At 30.4% G+C, this 23836-nt stretch overlaps 1 protein-coding gene and 1 pseudogene across 1 annotated transcript; both read left to right on the forward strand.

The window, feature by feature from the left end:
• The first annotated feature begins 3951 nt into the window (after window positions 1-3951).
• Window positions 3952-8035, forward strand: LOC116020135 (annotated as a pseudogene).
• Window positions 8036-18099: 10064 nt separating this feature from the next.
• Window positions 18100-23629, forward strand: LOC116019236. Its single transcript, XM_031259384.1, has 7 exons — window positions 18100-18343; window positions 18505-18595; window positions 20878-20961; window positions 21947-21986; window positions 22192-22260; window positions 22355-22464; window positions 23148-23629. Exons 1-7 carry the CDS (start codon window positions 18199-18201, stop codon window positions 23290-23292), a joined length of 684 nt encoding a protein of 227 aa, XP_031115244.1. The 5' UTR covers window positions 18100-18198; the 3' UTR covers window positions 23293-23629.
• The last annotated feature ends 207 nt before the right edge of the window (window positions 23630-23836 follow it).

Consider the following 23836-nt stretch of genomic DNA (forward strand, 5'->3'; position numbering starts at 1 on the left):
CTTTGGTGATGTTTGCTAGTTGTTCCTCCACTGAAGTTGCGTTTGTTGCCATAGCGGGCATGACTGTGTAGACGTGGGTCCACTCCGAGGCTGGTTTCCACATCGGCGATGGATGAGATATGGGAGATGAGCTTCCGCTGCTAAGGGGCTCACCTGATGGAGTAGGACTCACAGGGCCCTTGCTACTGGTAGTTGTACTTGAGGGAGTTAGGGAAGGACTTTCGCTTCGAGTAGCTTCATTTGAGGGAATAGGATTCTTGCTACCAACGGTCTTTGTTGTTGAGGATGAACCTCTATCATATGTAGCTTTCTTTGAGTCGACGGAGACGCCTCCAAGCCTTCGGACGACGTTGCGAGCAATGTTTCGGGTCTCGGTCAACTCCACCCCTAGGTCCCTCACTCGACTCCGAGTCAGTGCACCTTGCGCGACGGAGCCGGCCACAGAAGATGCCTTAGAGCCGGTAGCTTGAGCGTAAGTCTTTCTTGATGCCATTTGGATTCTTTGTATAGCTTGGAAGTGAAGAGATGAGAGGCAGAGTTGTCCCACTGGGCGTGCCAAAATCTGTAAACACAAAAAATTCGAAATTGTATATATTCACAATATCGGGTTACAGTGTGTGTAATTGAAGTTGCAGGTACAAAATCTCTGTATAGTCCTCTGATTCTTCACTAACGTGTTCTACTGAAATGCCTCCGGGTTTCGAGTGGCGTAGCCTCCGGGATTCAAACAGCGTAGCCTCCGGAATTCAATTGACGTAACTTCCGGGATTCAAGTGGCGTAGCTTTCCGGGATTCAAGTGGCGTGGCCTTCCGGGATTCAAGGGCGGGATACTCAACTAGAACCGTCAAAATACTTCAAGCCTCTAACTGCTTCAGAATGCCTTCAATGCCTTCAATGCTCTCAAGTCTTCAATCTTCAAGGTGTGTTTCAAATGGGAAATGAGGGCTCTATTTATAGTAGGGTGTGTAACCACTATCCCTCAACAAACTCCTTAACTTAATTAATTAATTAATTAAGGGAATGAACATTGCCACAATCAAGTCCAAGTTCAAAACTCTATCATCTAATTCAAATTCAAATTAATTATAATTATTAAATTCAAGTATAATAAAATTATATTTGAATTATAATTATAATTATTATTAAATTCAAATATGAATCGGGCTTGGCCCATTAATCAATTAATTCAATAACCCAACATCAAATTTAATTGGGCTAATTAAATTAATTTAATTATCATGACCCAATTAATTAAATTGGCCCAATAATCAATCTCAAGAATCGAGCCCAATAATAATTTAATCGGTCCATTTGTCGGTTCAAATTTTCGGTGTCTACAATTACAATTTTTTTTTAGCTACTTTCTCAACCTACTGAAGCACAAAAAGTCAACAATTGACTCCTTTGAGACTCGAACCCAGTCCCATCATCCATGTGAGAGTGTAACCCGGGACACCGGGTGCCACTAAACCACAAGGTCTTTGGCAAGTTATTACTAATTTATGTATACATGTAATGACTTTATTTGGTAAGCTTTGTATATATACATACATATATTTTTTTGTCCTAAATTATTATAAGATTAGAAAGTTAAATATATACATGTTGTCATAAAAGAAATTAGAACTTTGTTTTTCAAAAAAAAAAAGGTTTAGTTTTTCACACTAATATTCATTAAGTTATAGAACGTTTGTAATGACTAAAGTTTATTAGCAATGAACTAAAAAAATAAAGTTCTAAAATAACTATAATGAACTAATTGTGGTATTATATTGGTTTCTTTAAAAAAGCGTTATTTGAGTGTTAATTTAAAATAGTAAGCATGTCACTCGTGTTGGAATAGTTTTTGTAATCCAAAATAAATTGTAATGGTCTTATTAATAAATAAATAATATCGTAAAATAAATTGTAATTGTCTTATTAATAAATATTAATATCAATATTGAATCGTTATTAATGTGAATGAATATTTGGCACACTAAATTTTATTCTGCAATGTTGGTTAAAATATCTTATTTAACTATATCAAATTAAATATTTTAGATTTATTAATAAATTTTAGAGTGATAATTATGAGTCAAAAGATTTTTTTTTTCTAACAGAGTAGAATCAATGAGCAACAACCTGAATATTATTTTACAAATAGTGGTAGTTATTCATTTCTTAGCTTTATGTATTTAAATATTTATTTATCATTTTTATAATATCATTTTATTTATTTTTGTCAAGGGCTTTGCTGGATCTTCTTCATGCTGATGAGCATGGTGCTTATGTCCAAATAGTGAGATAGTCTCCCTATGGGGTTTTTTCGAAGCACAAAAAAAAAAAAAAGATTAAAGATCATTATGCACATTAATATTTTATTAAAATATTTTTAGATGTTATGTTATTAATTTTCTAATGAAGGTTGGATGCAATTGTATTTGATTAACAACATTAAAAAATTGCTTTATAAAAAACAACATAAAAAAACTTGCAATTATCTTTGATGTACATACCATCAAAATTGTTATAAAAGTGCATACATTATTCTTTTATACTTTTTAACTATAATACATACCTATTAAACCATGGTTACATGTCATTTTTTTTTTACTTCATCTAACTTTTAAAAATAGTTTCGAAATTATTACTACTATATATAAATTTATCCATGTGATGCTGATTTTCAAAGTTTAAAAATGTAAAAAAGGTAAAATATATTATTATTATTATTATGATTTCAGCATTCGACTAATGACAATTTTAAATATTATTGCATTCATTTAAAAAATTTGTACTACAAATGGTGTAAACAAATTTTATAAAATATGATAAATTATAAAAATTTTCAAATCTAATATAGTATGGATTATTTCAATATTACAAGCTCAAAATAAATTTATTTAAGTTAATAACATAATTATTATATTGTTAGTTCCATAAGAGTGTGGTAACACATTTTCCCGTTGTTCACGAGCCAAGTTCACAAAAAAAAAAAAAAAAAAAAAAATTCTACAGTGCTTACTCATTAGGAAAATCTATTTTAAAATTGTCTAAACTCATACCCTTAAGTAAAAATTCAGTAATATGCCTAAATATGTAATATAGTTAAGGATTGTATTAAATTATTTTAATTTGTAAATCCATTTCATTAATTATAAGTAATAAAATATGAAATATACTTAAGGAAATTAAATTATAAAATTAACAAGACGTGTGTTCATAACTATTTAGAATTTGTTTTTTTAAAAATACATACTTATATTTATGCACTATATTAATAATACAAAATTAAAATGCTAATTTTGTTAATTTTTAAATGTGATTATTTTAATTATAAATCCATCAATATATATTATAATTACGAAAATTATATTATAGAATTTTCATATATATATATATATATATATATATATATATATATATATATATATATATATATATTATCTGCATATATGACGTAATATACAATCATTAAGGAAATGCATCTAATTAGAATTTAAATTTACTAATACAAAAATTAAAATTTGCATTTTTTTAAATATAATTTTCTTAGTTATTATTCATATTGTTGGAATTATAATATATATGAAATACACTTAGGAATAAATCAAATTAATCATGTAAATTTTTCTCAATAAATTTCTCTAAATGTGTGTGTGTGTGTGTATATATCTGTGTGTGTGCGAGCGCGCGCTCATCGATCATATGATAATAAAATGGTGAAAAACAACTAGGAGGGGTTATGTCAACTTTGCACAGGCGTTGCACGGGTGTCGCACGGGTTCTGCACGGGTGTGCGTTGCCTGTGCAGTAAAAATAATGTCCCAGAATTATGAGACATTTTGTACATTTTATATTGTACATTTTAAAATAGAGTTAATTCCAACAATGGTCCTCCGACTATGTTCATTTTCCAAAATTAGTCCCGACTTTTAATTTGGACAATTTAAGTCCCTTGATTTTCAAATTCTGTTCAAAAGCTTGGGATGCAAGACAAGAAGCTGCTTATGGAAAGTATTTTGAAAGTTGTGGAACAAGATAACGAGAGGTTCCTTAGAAGACTCAGAGACAGGACTGATAGGTATGTATGTATGCATTATATAAATTTTCTAATGGTTAGTCTTAAACTCTTAAACAATATATATAATGATCTTTGAATATATTTGTGGTAAGCCACTATTATATTATGAATGATAAAATTTGTGATGAACATACAGGGTTGGAATTGATATTCCAAAAATTGAAGTTCGATATGAGGATCTGTCAATTGAAGGAGATGCATATGTTGGATCCCGGGCACTGCCTACTTTGTTCAATGCTACAATAAATATGATAGAGGTATGTATTTCATTTTCTGCATCTTGGTTGAGCTTCTAACTTGATAATCTTTTGAAATCGATCTTAGTGTTTTATGACACTTAATTGCTTTTTGTAATTAAGGTTGAGGGGAAGATGAGTTATTGTGGTCACGAGATGTCAGAATTCATTCCTCAAAGGACTTGTGCTTATATCAGTCAGCATGACCTCCACCATGGAGAGTTGACAGTGAGAGAGACACTCGACTTTGCAGGACGTGTTCTAGGAGTCGGAACTAGATACGAGCTTCAATTCTCACAGAATTGTCAAGGCGTGAAAGGGATGCAGGAATTAAACCTCACCCCGAGATCGATGCATTTATGAAAGCCACTGCCATTGCAGGCCAACAATCTAGTTTGGTCACAGACTATTCACTTAAGGTATATATATTTTCAGTTTAATTCTATATGGAGCTCTTCAAGGTATGCTTATCTAGGGAATGGCTATTGATGAAACGCAACTCCTTTTTATACATATTCAAGACATTCCAGATTACCATAATTTCAATAATTACTTTCACAGTATTCTTTAGGACAGAGATGAAATGGGGATATTATATATGTGTCTCCCATGTCTTATGGACAGAATGCTATAGCCATCAATGAATTTCTTGATAAAAGATGGAGCTCTGTAAGCTAAGCTAGCTTCAATATATAATATATAGTTTCCATATATTGTCAGCATTAATATTCATTAGTCTAACCATTGTGTTTTCAGCCCATTAATGTTTGGGGATTCCAGGAGCATACAGTAGGGTTGGTGCTTCTTAAGTCGAGGAGCATGTATTTAGATGAGTACATGTACTGGATATGCGTCATTGCCCTTTTAGGATTCTCGCTTCTCTTCAATGTAATTTTGACAGCCTTCAATTCGTTTCGTTTCTGAAATGCAGCCTATGGAGACTCTAAATCAGTTATTCGTGATGAGAAAGATACTAATCCTAAGATTAAAGGCAAGCCAAATCCCTATAGTAAAGCAGCAGCCACAGATGGGAGTTCATCATCTACACCTCCTCCTATGTTTGAAGGTTTGATCGAATTGGCACCTCAAATCCTATTCCTATATATGCTTAATTGTTACCAATGAAACCTGAACTACTATTTAATGAAAGAGTGTTATGTTTTAGAATCCTATCTTATGATTGTTGATTTGAATTGCAGGTATTGATATAGGAGGCTTAAGTAGTGAACAGAAGAAAGGGATGGTGCTTCCATTCCAACCTCTTTCTCTTGCATTCAACCATGTGAATTACTATGTTGATATGCCAGCAGTAAGTATCCTATCATTTTTGAGATCAAATCTCTCTATGCATGAATGATGCTGTGTTGTACTTATGGTATATATATATTGGTCAGGAAATGCAAAAACAAGGAATTGAAGAGCCGCGTCTCCAGTTATTGCAAGACGTGAGTTGTGGTTTCAGGCCGGGGGTTCTAACAGCATTGGTTGGTGTAAGTGGAGCTGGGAAGACGACCTTGATGGATGTCCTAGCAGGAAGAAAAACAACGAGCGGCTATATTGAGGGAAGCATCAATATTTGTGGTTACCCCAAGAATCAATCCACTTTTGCTCGTATAAGTGGCTATTGTGAACAGAACGATATTCATTCTCCACACGTTACACTTTACGAGTCCTCTTGCCTGGTTGCGTCTTTCTCCAGATGTCGACAACCAAACAAGAAAGGTTAGTTAATTAATTACTTCCAATTTACACTTTTTCTAACAAGTGGTAATTAAGAATGTAAGATTATTGACTTATATTTAGATGTTGATTGAGCAAGTGATGGAGCTGGTTGAGCTGAATCCTTTGAGGGATTCTCTGGTTGGGCTCCCGGGGGTAGATGGCCTCTCGACTGAGCAGAGAAAGCGGTTGACAATAGCTGTGGAACTCGTTGCTAACCCATCCATCATCTTCAGGCCTCGACGCTAGAGCTGCATGCTGCAATCGTGATGCCAACTGTGAGAAACACCGTGACGAACCGTTGTCTGCACAATTCACCAGCCAAGCATACATATCTTTGAAGCATTTGATGAGGTAGCCACTGGTTTCAACATTCATTCTTCTGAATCTAAACATTAATTAATTTGCCTTTTCATTATATATATTATAGCTTCTACTGATGAAGAGGCCGGGGAGGGCAGGTCATCTACGCGGGGGCTCTTGGTCATCACTCTCAACGGTTGATACAATATTTTGAAGTGAGTAACTAACTTCGTCCACTCCCTATATAAATTAAAGTCACACATTATATTTTTCGTGCACACGATCGACTTAATTGGCTTGGCTTGGCTTGGCTTGTATATACTTTCCAGTCTGTACCGGGGATTCCTAAAATCAGAGAGGGATATAACCCCGCTACCTGGATGCTTGAGATCAGTGCTCCTGCAGTTGAGGTTCAACTTGATGTGGACTTTGCACATATCTATGCCAACTCTGATCTCTACCGGTAACTAGATAGAACACACACACAATATAATAAAACTGTTATTGTCTCGTCTCATCTCATCTCATCTCGCTTTATTTATTTTCTCAGGAGGAATCAAGAAGTAATCGAGCAATCAATGCCACGCTTGCCTGTGGAAAATGCACTTGTCATACTGGAGGAATCCACAATACAATGCAATCCGGTTTTTCATGACAATAGTGATAGGAATTATATGTGGAATAAGGGGAAGCAAACGTAAGCTGCGGAAATGAGCATGCATAAGAAAGATCAGATCAGAACTGCCTTCTTTTATGGATTACTCTCATCTCTTTTTGACTTCCTTCCATCTCATCTGCTTATTAACAGGTCCAAACAACAAGACCTGTCAAATCTTATGGGAGCTATGTATGCTGCTGTTTTTTTCCTCGGATCAACAAATACTTCCACTGTGCAGCCTGTAGTATCCGTAGATCGAGAAAAAACAGCAGGGATGTATTCTGCACTGCCTTAGCTTACGCATTTCCTCAGGTATATATGTAAAAACATACATTTTTACTTCCAAATCTCGATCTGTTGTACACCTAATTCGAGAATTATTAACTCTATATATATATTTATATATATGTTGCAGGTACGGTGGGCATTGAGGCTGTGTATATTGCAATCCAAACCTTAATTTACAGCATTCTGCTGTATTTCATGATTGGATTCGAGTGGGGAGCTGATCGCTTCTTCTGCTTCTATTACTACATCTGCATGTGCTCACTATACTTCACATCCTATGGAATGATGCTCGTCGCCCTCACTCCAAGCTACCACATTTCTGCCATCGTCATCACGTTCTTCCTCAACTTTTGGAATCTCTTCTCCGGGTTTCTCATTCCAAGAACGGTAATCATTTCTTTAATTTCTAACTTACATCGCCCGCTAGCTAGCTAGCTGGTTTCTTCATCTCATCTCTGATCTGCATATATATATATATATATGTTACAGCAAATCCCGGTGTGGTGCAGTGGAGGTGGTACTATTGGGGATCCCCCGTCGCTTGGACCATATACGGCCTCATTACGTCTCAGATTGGTGACAAAACAGATCTGGTGGCCATTCCCGGGGCTCCACACATCAAAGTGAAGGACTATCTCAAAGATAACTTGGGATTTGATTATGACTTCCTTGGTGTAGTTGCAGCTGTTCATGTTGCCTGGTTTCTTCTCTTCTGCTTTGTCTTTGCCTATGGCATCAAGTTCCTTCATTTCCAAAGGAGATAGGAAAGGATAGATAGATAGATAAAGCAAAATTCGTTCCATTCTTATAAGCAGAGAATGTGCGTGTATATGCTTTTTTTTTATAGAACAGAATCTATCTATATATAAAAACAATATCTTCCTCCCAAACTTTCCCGCCCAAGTTAGTGGTATTTTGGTAAAATCACATATTTTATTTATTTATTATTTTATTAATTTATTAATCTATTAATTATTCATATTTTATTAATTTATTAATCTATTAATTATTCATATATATTTATTCACCTATACTATTATTATGGTAAAATGATAAATAGGTAGTATAATATGATTGGTGTGATATAATTGGTGATTGAATAATTGGTGATATAATTGGTGTGATGTAATTGGTGATATATATTTGTAATAGTATAAATAGACCATTTTGCTTGGCATTGTCAATAGCCATCGAATTCCTGTACTCTCTTATTTACACCGAATAGCAATGGCTTCACTTCACTCTGAGATTGTTGGTCGTCAACTTCACCTTAGGCTCATATGGAATATGCTCTGTGTCGTTCATCTTCCAGAGACAAGAGATTCTGAAAAAATAAACTCCATAGAGTGTGTGGTCCATGATTTTGAGGTATTTTCTTTTACTATAATATTAATATTTATGCATATTTGTAGTTTTTTTCACAACATTTTATTTTAACTCTACAAATTCAGGGAACCTTTATACGCATGCATATTCCTGAAAAGTTTGTTCAAAGGTGATTCAAGAAATTTAAAGAAGGTGGAATATATCGAATTTGTAGATTTCAAGTGGTTTATAATACATATAGAAACAAAACTACAACACACAGGTATATGCTCAATTTTTCTGAAAAAAAACCACTGTCGGAGTATTGAAGGATGTAGATTTACCTAGATATATTTATGACAGGGAAGATTACAATTTTTTGAAGAGGAATGTGATTCAAAAAATGAGAAATCTGTTAACACCTCTCAAGTTTGAAATAGTTATCCTAAAATTGAAATAGTTATTATTCTATAAAATAAAATGCTATTAGAATTAGTTATTTCTTATATTAGTCATTGTTCCTATGTAATACGCATTTGACACTTACAATGGCACATTCAATGGTCGAGTTCATTACAATTTTACAGTAATTGTTTTCTTGAAATTTCTTGGATCGTCAGGGTCTTCAAACGGATAAGCACCAACCAGCATCGCATCTGCAACCTTTTCAATAAAAAAACCACCAACCAGCATCGCATCTGCAACCTTTTCAATAAAAAAACATACAACCAGCATCGCATCTGCAACCTTTTCAATAAAAAAACATACAGATCACATCGCATCTGCAACCTTTTCAATAAAAAAACATACAGATCAGACCATGAATGCAACCTTTTCAATAAAAAAACATACAGATCAGACCATGAATCCAATTCTGGGCAATTAACTACTTCGTATTTGTTTAACCATATACAGATTATCAACTAATTAACCAATTATTCAAACTTAGAAATGTGGTTTTTAATTTAATTAACCAATTATTCAAACTTAGAAATGTGGTTTTTAATTTATTATACCAATTATTCAAACTTAGAAATGTGGTTTTTAATTTATTATACCAATTATTCAAACTTAGAAATGTGGTTTTTAATTTATTATAAACAACCTAATTCGAATGATAATATCCTACTAATTTATTATAAACAACCTAATTCGAATGATAATATCCTACTAATGTGGTCAAACTTATTCCATTTTATTCATATACGATATTATTGGAATTGAAAATTAAATCAAGAATGGGATATCATTGAAATTGAAAATTATAGAACAATATCTATTAATTACATTAAGTATAATGCACATATATGTATTCATCTATAATAAAATACAAATTTATTGTATTTTAATTTCTAACCATTTATAACCATAATTCAAATGGTAATAATAGAAAAATAAAAAAGAATTCCTGATAAAGAAGACTAATAAAATACAAATTTTTTGTATTTTAATTATTAACCATTTATAACCAAAATTCAAATGGTAATAAAAGAAAAATAAAAAAAATTCAAACCTCTTGCCATTTGTTTGTAAATATAATGTTAATGCTGATATCACGTCAACTTAATTAGGGTGATGGGATTGAAATTATGTTACGATCCTTACGGAGTAATTTTACATGTATTAATTAATTAAAATATTAATTAAAATTAATTAATTATTAATTATTAATCTATATCAATAATATAAAATACAAAATTTATTATAAACAACCTAATAATAATAATAATATCTATTAATTACATTAAGTATAATGCACATATATGTATTCATCTATAATAAAGTACAAATTTATTGTATTTTAATTTCTAACCATTTATAACCATAATTCAAATGGTAATAATAGAAAAATAAAAAAGAATTCCTGATAAGGAAGCCTAATAAAATACAATTTTTTTGTATTTTAATTATTAACCATTTATAACCAAAATTCAAATGGTAATAAAACAAAAATAAATAAAATTCAAATATCTTGCCATTTGTTTGTAAATATAATGTTAATGCTGATATCACGTCAACTTAATTAGGGTGAAGGGATTGAAATTATGTTACAGTCCTTACGGAGTAATTTTATTATATGTATTAATTAAAATTAAATGTAATTAATTAATTAATTAATTATTAATTATTAATCTATATCTATAATAAAATACAAATTTATTATAAACAACCGAATAATAATAATAATAATAATATCTATTAATTACATTAAGTATAATGCACATAGTAATCTATAATAAAATATAAAATATAAATTTTTTGTATTTTAATTTCTGACCATTTATAACCAAAATTCAAATGATAATATCCTACTAACGTGGTCAAACTTATTCCATTTTATTCATATGCAATATTATTAATATGCGATATTATTGGAGATGAAAATTAAATCAAGAATAAGATATCATTGGAATTGAAAATTATAGAACAATATCTATTAATTACATTAAGTATAATGCACATATATGTATTCATCTATAATAAAATACAAATTTATTGTATTTTAATTTCTAACCATTTATAACCAAAATTCAAATAGTAATAATAGAAAAATAAAAAAGAATTCCTGATAAGGAAGCCTAATAAAATACAATTTTTTTGTATTTTAATTATTAACCATTTATAACCAAAATTCAAATGGTAATAAAAGAAAAATAAAAAAAATTCAAACCTCTTGCCATTTGTTTGTAAATATAATGTTAATGCTGATATCACATCAACTTAATTAGGGTGATGGGATTGAAATTATGTTACGATCCTTACGGAGTAATTTTACATGTATTAATTAATTAAAATTAAAATTAATTAATTATTAATTATTAATCTATATCAATAATATAAAATACAAAATTTATTATAAACAACCTAATAATAATAATAATAATATCTATTAATTACATTAAGTATAATGCACATATATGTATTAATCTATAATAAAATACAATTTTTTTGTATTTTAATTTCTAAGAATTTATAACAAAAATTCAAATGATAATATCCTACTAACGTGGTCAAAATTATTCCATTTTATTCATATACGATATTATTGGAATTGAAAATTAAATCAAGAATGAGATACCATTGAAATTGAAAATTATAGAACAATATCTATTAATTACATTAAGTATAATGCACATATATGTATTCATCTATAATAAAATACAAATTTATTGTATTTTAATTTCTAACCATTTATAACCAAAATTCAAATGGTAATAATAGAAAAATAAAAAAGAATTCCTGATAAGGAAGCCTAATAAAATACAAATTTTTTGTATTTTAATTATTAACCATTTATAACCAAAATTCAAATGGTAATAAAAGAAAAATAAAAAAAATTCAAACCTCTTGCCATTTGTTTGTAAATATATGTTAATGCTGATATCACATCAACTTAATTAGGGTGATGGGATTGAAATTATGTTACGATCCTTACGGAGTAATTTTACATGTATTAATTAATTAAAATATTAATTAAAATTAAAATTAATTAATTATTTATTATTAATCTATATCAATAATAAAATACAAAATTTATTATAAACAACCTAATAATAATAATAATATCTATTAATTACATTCAGTATAATGCACATATATGTATTAATCTATAATAAAATACAAATTTTTTGTATTTTAATTTCTGACCATTTATAACCAAAATTCAAATGATAATATCCTACTAACGTGGTCAAAATTATTCCATTTTATTCATATACGATATTATTGGAATTGAAAATTAAATCAAGAATGAGATACCATTGAAATTGAAAATTATAGAACAATATCTATTAATTACATTAAGTATAATGCACATATATGTATTCATCTATAATACAAATTTATTGTATTTTAATTTCTAACCATTTATAACCAAAATTCAAATGGTAATAATAGAAAAATAAAAAAGAATTCCTGATAAGGAAGCCTANTTAATTTCTGACCATTTATAACCAAAATTCAAATGATAATATTCTACTAACGTGGTCAAACTTATTCCATTTTATTCATATGCAATATTATTAATATGCGATATTATTGGAGATGAAAATTAAATCAAGAATAAGATATCATTGGAATTGAAAATTATAGAACAACTATTAAGTACATTAAGTATAATGCACATATATGTATTCATCTATAATAAAATACAAATTTATTGTATTTTAATTTCTAACCATTTATAACCAAAATTCAAATAACTATATATATAAAAACAAAATCCTCACTTTAAGCTTCCCACCCAAAACAGTGCTACAATATTTAGGATGCGATTATTTCCTATTTTCCTATTCGTTGTACAATTCTACATTACAATTCCTATCGTACTACAATTCTATATTACAATTCCTNAATAATAATATCTATTAATTACATTAAGTATAATGCACATATTAATCTATAATTAAAATTAAAATTAGTTAATTATTTAATTATTAATTATTAATCTATATCAATAATAAAATATTATAAACAACCTAATAATAATAATAATATCTATTAATTACATTAAGTATAATGCACATATATGTATTAATCTATAATAAAANCTATTTTCCTTTTCGTTGTACAATTCTACATTACAATTCCTATCGTACTACAATTCTATATTACAATTCCTATCGTACTACAATTCTACATTACAATTCATATCATACTACAATTCTATCGTAAAAAGATACAACCTTATATAAATCCCTAATCCTATACTACGAACTTTAAAAGAGAAACGCATTGCAATTATTCAGAACCTCCCCACTATCAAATCTGCAAATTCTGTTGATGCGCTTGTTTTCTTTCAATTCTACAAATCGAAAACAATTTTCTTCTTTCACTAATGGAGTCTGTTTTTGTCTCTGCTTTCGANAAAATTCAAATGGTAATAAAAGAAAAATAAAAAAGAATTCCGAATAAGGATGCCTAATAAAATACAATTTATTGTATTTTAATTTCTAACCATTTATAACCAAAATTCAAATGGTAATAAAAGAAAAATAAAAAAAAATCAAACCTCTTGCCATTTGTTTGTAAATATAATTTTAATGCTGATATCACGTCAACTTAATTAGGGTGAAGGGATTGAAATTATGTTACAGTCCTTACGGAGTAATTTTATTATATGTATTAATTAAAATTAAATGTAATTAATTAATTATTAATTATTAATCTATATCTATAATAAAATACAAATTTATTATAAACAACATAATAATAATAATAATAATATCTATTAATTACATTAAGTATAATGCACATAGTAATCTATAATAAAATATAAAATATAAATTTTTTGTATTTTAATTTCTGACCATTTATAACCAAAATTCAAATGATAATATCCTACTAACGTGGTCAAACTTATTCCATTTTATTCATATGCAATATTATTAATATGCGATATTATTGGAGATGAAAATTAAATCAAGAATAAGATATCATTGGAATTGAAAATTATAGAACAATATCTATTAATTACATTAAGTATAATGCACATATATGTATTCATCTATAATAAAATACAAATTTATTGTATTTTAATTTCTAACCATTTATAACCAAAATTCAAATAAGACTATATATAAAAACAAAATCCTCACTTTAAGCTTCCCGCCCAAAACAGTCCTACAATATTTAGGATGCGATTATTTCCTATTTTCCTATTCGTTGTACAATTCTACATTACAATTCCTATCGTACTACAATTCTATATTACAATTCCTATCGTACTACAATTCTACATTACAATTCCTATCATACTACAATTCTATCGTAAAAAGATACAACCTTATATAAATCCCTAATCCTATACTACGAACTTTAAAAGAGAAACGCAGTGCAATTATTCAGAACCTCCCCACTATCAAATCTGCAAATTCTGTTGATGCGCCTGTTTTCTTTCAATTCTACAAATCGAAAACAATTTTCTTCTTTCACTAATGGAGTCTGTTTTTGTCTCTGCTTTCGACCTATCCCCCAAGACGAAGAAAAGTTGTATAAGGCTTCGACGCGGTGCAATTATTCAGAACCTCCCCACTATCAAATCTGCAAATTCTGTTGTTGCGCATGTTTTCTTTCAATTATACAAATCGAAAACAATTTTCTTCTTTCACTAATGGAGTCTGTTTTTGTCTCTGCTTTCGACCTATCCCCCAAGACGAAGAAAAGTTGTATAAGGCTTCGACGGAGTGCAATTATTCAGAACCTCCCCACTATCAAATCTGCAAATTCTGTTGTTGCGCATGTTTACTTTCAATTATACAAATCGAAAACAATTTTCTTCTTTCACTAATGGAGTCTGTTTTTGTCTCTGCTTTCGACCTATCCCCCAAGACGAAGAAAAGTTGTATAAGGCTTCGATTGATTCGTTGTTATTTGTCCTGGGAATATCAACGTTCCGCAGTCAACCAACAGACACTGGAGTGCCTACTCCATGACTCCCAGGTAATGTTTCCAAACAGCTTGATTTTGTAATACCATTCCTACAAAAGAAAAAACAGCATAGAGTAATGATAACTATACTTATTAACAATTTTAGTATTTGGTATTACAAATTAATATATAATTTACATAATAATTAAATATAGAAAGCTCGATTATATTATAAATTCAATAATTTTGTAAAAAAATGTAGTGTTATTACTTTATTTGATGGTATAGTTAGTGCAATGAAAAGAACATGTGATATACTAAGCATATGTTGGTATGGGATCATTCCAAAACATCTATACTATATATAAAAGTAATATCCTCCTATTTCATTTTTTCGCTCAAATTTTTGTAGTCAATTAATTAAATATTTTATTGGTGAAATAATTAATAAAGCTTATTTGGTAAGAAAATGCAAAATGAAAATGAACTAATATCTATTAATTGGTAATATTACTTCTATATTCACGTATCAATACTATTAATAAAAGTAAAATCCTCCCTTTCAACTTTCGCACACAAAATAATATTATTAATTAATTGGTAAAAAAATTAATAATGTTTAATTGGTAACAAAACTTTATTTACCAAATTCTCATAATAATTAAACCATTATAATTGTGAGAATAATGAAAACAAAATCTGCGTAATTTTATAAGAAAAAATAATTTATTAATTATTATTTACACCAATAATAATAATTCAACTAATTATCTATACTTCTATATATATACTACTATTAATAAAAATAAAATCATTCTTTGTGAAATCTCCACCCAAACAATAGTAATAGTAAAGATAAAATGGAAAAGAAAATTGATTTTACTAATTGATTGAAAATATAAGAAGATCCTAGAAAAAGGAAACATAAATTAGGAAAATTGGAAAAAGGGAAAAGGATATTACTAATTGACTAAAAATTATTTTAAAACATTAAAAAATTAATTACACTTTTCTTTTGAAAACTTTAAATTATTTAAATTTAAAAAAATTAACTAAACATGGGTTGTTAGATTTTTAAGATAATTGTTGACAAACAAGTCATATATTATTCAATTAATAGAGTAATACTTTTGCACTAATCTTATAATCAAATAAATGTATACGTTCAATATTAGAATTTTTTATAATTTCAATCTTTATTTTTATTATCTAAATATATAATTGTATGTCGATCCAAATATTCTTAAAATATTATAACAAATCCATTCCGTGCAACGCACGGGCAAAAATACTAGTTATGTTATAATAATATTATAGAATACCATACATAATATTAACAATTATGTTATAATAATATTATAGAATACCATACATAATATTAACAATTATGTTATTACCTAATTAATGTCTTTTTCTACACGTTATTATATTATTATGTTATTACATTAATACGTGAATATAGAAAAATATTTTTACAATACTGACAAATATAATTGGTTCATTTTATTTATAATAGTAGGCACAATATTTTTATATAATTAGAAAAATTTTCAACAAGTTGATTGTTGAATAAGATCATCCTAAGACTATTTTTTATCCCGGCTAATCTCTCTCACTTTCTAAAATGGGTCCACTCCCACATTTATCAATTTTGTAAATTCTATACTATTCGTTTACATGCCTGCAAATATTTCTTACTTTAAAAAATGAGTCATACTTTCGTGTTATATTATATATATAATAATAATAATAATAATAATAATAATAATAAAGAAATAAAAAAAAAGATTTTACAACAACTTTTGCTGCCTTAGACAACTTTTTGTTAACAAAATTAAACTACATAAAGGCGGCCGAATGACCGCCTTTTATGTACTTAGCAAGTTTGCTATTCTAGCAAGCTTGCTATACACTTATTATAATTTTTCAAAAAAAAAAATCATGTGACATATCAAATCATCTTACAAATGTCAAATGGGTACAATTACTGTGATAACGTTAGAGCTATCACCATCAGTGGTGATTGAGAAAATAATGTCATAATTTTAGCGGCATGCCAAGAGAGAGAATAGGAGAGAGAGTGAAATGGATTCATCTCAAATGAAGGTGCATAGGACCTCCCCTACAGTATCGTCACCGCAGTAGAGTTTAACCACCAAGTTCGGAATGTATTGGTGTGGTTCCTCTACGCCTAGGTCACTAGAAGATCGAATCATGAACGAAAAAAAGGCATAAGAGAAAAGCATATTGGCTAGTGATTGTGAGGCACAAATTCTTGTCAAAGAGTTGAACAATGAAAATAGATGACGAGTTCCGTTCAAGTCTACCGGTCTGTTAGGATGTCTCAGCTGGATACATCACTGCACTTCCACTTGACACCTATCGTAATGATAAACGGCTCGTCTCGCCGTGACCTTCTCTTGAATTCTCAAAAAAAAAAAAAGAACTTCTGTCGCTCCATCCCCGCAGGGGTAGAAAATAGTATTTTTTGACAAATTTATTCAAGGCCCATGGCTGTTGTGCGCGTTCTGCACACAACAGGCGCGCCTGACAACTTTATTTTTAAAATTTATTTTATTTATTTTTCCTCCCTTCATTTTCTCTTTCTTAATTACACTTACAAAAACTCCTTAAAAAATTAAATACGAAAAGTCTCCATTGATAAGGATGATTTTAGGCTAAGAATTCAAATGAGTACCAAATGGTCAATCATAGGGAAAGCCCATTAGAGCATCCTTATTAGTAGAGATATTTCGCGGTTATTGATGAGTTTTTATAAGTGTGATTAGGAAAGAGAAAATAGGATGAGAGAAAAAAAAATAAAACAAATCAAATTTTTTTATTATAAAAAAATGATAAATAATTGAAGTTGTCAGCAGCAACAGACATTGAGAGAAGAAAAAGAGAACCAAAAAAAATGAAAGCTTCATTGTGTAATTATCAGTTTTGGGTGCCACAATAATCTCATATATTGCAGGAGAATTATTTCCACTCATTTTTACATTCACATCAAGTTCATTGAATCATTCTGAAGTTTATTTACTGACATTATCTCGTCATTCTCCACGTGGAGATGCTCTTTAAGACAAGTAGCTAATCCTCTCAAGTCTCATCACAATTCACATATGACATACCAACACAAAAGGAGAAGAAAAAACGCACACGCAAAGCCACAAAGGTGAGTGAACTGAAAAAAAAAATAGAAAAAAAAAATCTAACAGTGTAAAAAGTGCGCCGGCAGACCAGCCTACAAATGGCCAAGCTTTCTCCACGTGGCGTCTCTCTCCTGCGATCTTTCTCCTCCTTCCTCTGCGCTCCTCCAGCTACTTCGCCATTGCTTCACACCAACAAGCTCAATATATTCTTCTCCTATACCACCATGGACAAAACCCCACAAGGTTCACAAATTCCCCTCTCTCTTTCTCCTTTCCTCAAAAAGTTTTCATCTTTTTACCCTTTTCTGTCAAGGAGTGATAGATGGGTGTTAATGTAAAGGGTCTGTTTGTGATTTTGTGTTTTGGGTCTGTCTTTGCTCAAGATTCTTCTTCTTCTTCTTCAGAATCCATAAAGGATCAGCTCAGAGAAGGGTACAACAAGGAAACCAGCGAGTACAATGCTTCAGACAATATACTCCCTCACATTTTCAATATGTAAGTTTTCTTTCATAATTTTTGAGAATGAATTGGATTGTTCTCCCTTATTGTCTGCTGTGTTACTTTAGAATGTTATATAAATGCTGTTGATGACGAATGAAAAAGGCCCCCCAATGTATTTGTTGGAAATTTTAGCAAAATTTGGTGTTTTGAGTTTGTCATTTTGTACTTTGTAGTGGGGTCCACGTCCAATTTGGATCAAGCCGAAGTGGATTCGGAATACGAAGATATTGATAAATTGTAGCCTCAATTTGGATAATGGGTGAACTAAGTGAGAATGAACTTGAAAAGTTGTCAAAAAATCAAAATTAACCCGAAAAAGTATCAATTTTTGAGAAAATTAGAAAGCAAAATGTAGAACAAAAAGCTTTTAGTCTACTTCCTAAATTAGAAAACGAGGAATACCTATCTATCTCAACCACGGTCTATTTACTCTCATCAGCATTTACCTATCTACCACTATAATACACATTTGACATTTGCAAGGTGAGGCTGAAAAGATTGCAAATGTCTAGTGGCCTGGAATTTAAATAATTAGAAAGTTCTCGCCCCTCTTAGGTGAAGATTGATATTGGAGATCAGTTTAGCAAGGGAATGAACATATGCATTCTCTGCATTTAGGCATGCCAGACCAAAGTTCAACTAATTAAGATTAAATGCAACATATGGGGTGTGGATGGATGAGATGGTACTGGCCTCGGGTCTACTTGACATGAACATGATTAGTCTCTAAATTAGACATTTAGACCAAACACCAACACTATTTCGTTAATGGTCAGGGGTTCAATTCCCACCAAAAACAATGCTCCATACTTGTCAATTTAGCCCCCATTATTTTTGAGTTCATTATAGTTATTTATTGTAATTAAGGATATTAATCATATAATCATTTAATTAAGTTCATTCATTGATTTATCATGAGAATTTCAATTCCATGGTTGGAGGGAATTGCAATTCCCTCTAACCAAACAATGGAATTTTGGTTGCTGTGGAATTGCAATTCATGTGTACCAAACGCCCCATGAATGAACTTGAAAAGTTGTCCAAAAATTGAGATTAACCCGAAAAAGTTTCAATATTGAGAAAATTGGAAAGGAAAATACAGAAAACAAATGTTTTAGTCTACTTCCTAAATTACAAAACGAGGAATACCTATCTATCAACCATGTCGATTTACTCTCACCAGCATCTACCTACCTACATGCCTCTACAACCACCTACTTACCTACCTAGTTACCCCTACTAATATCACTGCTATCATATATCTATCTTCATTGCCATTACCACTATCGCTACCTAATTACATACCTCATGCCCATACTCCACCTTCCTATATCACTATTACTTGTCTACCTACCTACTTCCACTAGACCTAGCATTATTCTATTATCACTTGGCACTTGCATTAATAATTTTTATGAAAAAATCAATCGGATTTCAACTAATCTTAATTTTGATAAATTGGGAAGTATTTGAACTTGAACATTGTTTTATATTTCTCCGATAGAATATGGAGACTAGAATAATTTTGGAGAATTAGAAATAGAAAAAGGAACATGCATTTTCAGTAACCAAATAAGCCTTGAGCTTTTTTGGTAAAATTTGCTTGTGTGGGATGGACTGGGAGTGTGTTTCCTTACAGTTACTAACATGTCTTGTTGCTCTTAATAAACATGGAATTCAGAGGTTCAAGCATGTTTAGTGAATAGAAAACTTTCCAATTTCCCAAAAAAATGGAAATTCTGTTCAAGTTTAAAGGCCCGGTTTTGTTTCACTTTTGGGTAATGGAAACTATTTTTCCAACTTTTCTACTAAAAGTTGGAAAATTGAGTAGTTTTCTATTTAGAAAATAAGTTGGAACACACAGGTTTAGTGTTCACCCATGTTTTCCACTTTGGAGAAGTGTTTTCCATTTGAGTAAGTTATATTGTAATTTGTAAACTTGTACATCCTTTCATTCCCCAATATTTTATATTTGCTTGGGCAAAAGAGTATTACTTCTCTATTCAGATTAATGTCTAAGCTTAGGTCATTCTTTTCTGAGCTTTTGTAAAATGTTATTTCCGAATTATGAGTGTTTTGGATAAGCAGATAAGGTTGGAGGCCAAAGTCATTCAACTGGGCTATAATGCACATGGGTCAAACCACACTAAAAAAAATTGAATCCAATCAATTAGTTAATCTAACTCATGGCCTTATAAATTCATATGTTTTCTCTTATAATTTTAATATGGGACTCTTAACAGTTGCCTTTTCTAATCTGCTAAAATTGATTTCAGCTATGCATCACGTGCAACACCTCAAGATTTTGAAATTTATGCTCCTGATGCAACCTTTGAAGATCCTCTTATGTGTGCACATGGGTACGTTGACTGTAAATACGTACTAGCTCTGTCCTAAATAACTACGGTCCTATGAATAGATGTATTCTTGTAATGTTTTGTGAATGAGGGTGGAAATACAAGTTTCATAACGCGCGTACACTGTTCTTAAGATATACTCCCTCCGTTCTATTTTGTGTCTGGTTCGATTAACAGGCTTGGCTGAAATTATTTTTAATTCAATTTGCATAGTACTAAATTTAGTAGTTATGAACAGATACTGCATTGTAATAGAGTCAGTAGTACTCAACAAATTTAGTATTAGTATATAAAATTTATATATTTAGAAAGTACATTAAAAGTACTATTAAACACACAAAAAAGTTAAATTTTAAAATAATTAAAAGATACTAAAGAAAATAAGCAAAGAAAAAAGCGCCGGTTTAACTAATGAATAATAAGCATGATAGGTAAAATAGGACAGAGGGAGTATGTTTTAGTAATCACAAAAGATTAAATTTGAGAGATAGGGATGGTCTATCCTTAGGAAGCAAATTACAATATATAGCAATCCTCTTACATTATCTATGTGATTACATTTTAGTTGTATAATACTAATTGGATACCCATGCTCAAATAAACTTGTTTTTTTGGGGTAAAGGGAATTCAATACTATATTGTACTTCCTCTATCCTATTTTATCTGTCCTACTCACTACCCATTAGTCATTTTCTTATAATTTTTAAATTTGATTTTTTGTGTTCAATAGTACTTTTAATGTAGTTTCTAAATATATAAATTTTACATACTAATTCTAAACTTAATATTATGAAAAATCAAATTGTAAATAATTCCAGTCAAGCCTCGTTTCCGACACATAAAAATGGGACGGAGGGAGTATTTATTTCTTAGTCATTTATTCATAGCAGCTGCAGTACTTTCTGATTCTCCTCTGCCAATCATATATGCTTTCAAATCTCGTTCCAGTTGCAGGAATATTGAATTATACGTACTGCTCATTTTGCAGGGTAAGCCAAATCAAATCCGCATTCTATTCACTTGGCAAGGTATAATCAGTTTTCCACCCTCCCTATCTATTCTTGCTTGACAAAGTGGTGACCCCATATTCATATATGAATTATATTACACACGAATTGAATTGTCGAAGCTAGGATATGATAATGAAAGTTGTTAACAATAACATGTAAGTTTATAAGGAATTCCATAATGTACATGTGTAGAATAATTATTCTCTCTTTCCAAATATTTCAGATTTTCAGTGAATCAAGAATTGTTGAATATAGCTTGACAGAAAATGAGATATCTCCTGGAAAGAAAGAGGTCCAGAATTGCTATCCCTCGCCCCCTTTAGCTTTCTTCAATCTGGTTATCTTAAAACGTTCGTGTCTGAAATTTCTCGAGCATTATGTTTCAGATACTAATTGATAACAAGCAATACTACAAGTTCATGGGTAGAGACATCAATATGGTATCGCTCATCAAGTTGTACACTGATGGAGGAAAGGTTGTTCGCCATGAAGATTGGTATACGCCTCCTCGATCTACTTTAATTTTATGACTAATCTTTTAGTACGTAGCTGCTGCATTAAAATTAAAACCATATCTTAACTTGAAGGTGAGGTTCTAATACTAATATGCGGTTCATCTTTAATTTTCTCCTTTTAGTCAGAAAATTTTGTATGGTAACATACAATTTCTGCATTTTCATGGGTAAATGGAATGATCAAACTGTGGTACAACCCCTAACATGATTGGTTACAGTGTTGACAGATATATACAAAATTCAGAATCTGCATCATATATATATATATATATATATATATATATATATGCTTATATTTCTTTCTCCGAGTTAATACTGGCTAGGGTCCTCCGAGTATAGTGGCACCGACACGTTTTAGTCCTAAACTTTCAATGTCCTCCAACTTTTCAAATTTAACCCGCTGTGGTCCTTCCTTTAGTTTAAGTAAGGGCAAAGTTAGGACCAGGCGGGTTAAAAATTTAAAATTTGAAAGGTCATGAGTGGTTAACTTGAAAGTTGAATTGAAGGTCCATAGATGGTTAAATTTTAAAGTTGAAGTACCATTAAATTGAAAGTTTAGAACTAAACGTGGCACTGTCACTATACTCGGAGGACTCGAGTTGGTATTAATTCTTCTTCTCCATTTCCCACCATATATGTATAACAAGAAGTTAAACCTATGCAGTTGGGATAAGAAACCACTCCGGAACCAGAACACGGTGACGCTACCACTTGTTGGGAGGATGTTCGAGCTCTCGCGTAGAGCCTCGATGCTGGCAACTCATGCAGTGATGGGGTTTGGAAGGGATCCACCAAATCCTGTCATGTAAACCATTCCCTTTGGAAGTGAAAATTATGTAGGTTTATCTACCCCCTTGGTGTTTTCAGTTTGCATCCTTAATTTCATAGAAATATATAATGTGGGGATGTTTTGTTTACATTGTATACAAAAGAAATGTAGGTGGTGCAGTTACTTTGGACTTTGGAGTATATCTATGTAAACCAAATATGTTGAATTGGGCTGATGGAGTTTGTTGTGGGTGAAAAGGGGTCCTAGAATAATCCTACAAAAAGTAATGCTTCTATTGTTTTATACATTTAGGTTATAAAGAACATGTACTATAAGTTTTAGAGAAATAATATATACTATTGTTTTATGAAACATTACAACTATGTTTATTAACTAGAGAGAATATGTTTACTTGTCATTTTACCAAATTGGAAAAATGGTTGGGTAAACCTACTATCAATTGTTATACTATGGACTAGGGTTGATCTTGCATTGTGAGTTTTGGTCCAAAAATTATGTGTCTACAATTGATATATTATGTACTTCTAGTTAATAGTTTATGTGACTGTAAATAAATTGAAAGC

Source organism: Ipomoea triloba, chromosome 5 (genome assembly GCF_003576645.1).
Source record: "Ipomoea triloba cultivar NCNSP0323 chromosome 5, ASM357664v1".
NCBI lineage: Eukaryota > Viridiplantae > Streptophyta > Magnoliopsida > Solanales > Convolvulaceae > Ipomoea > Ipomoea triloba.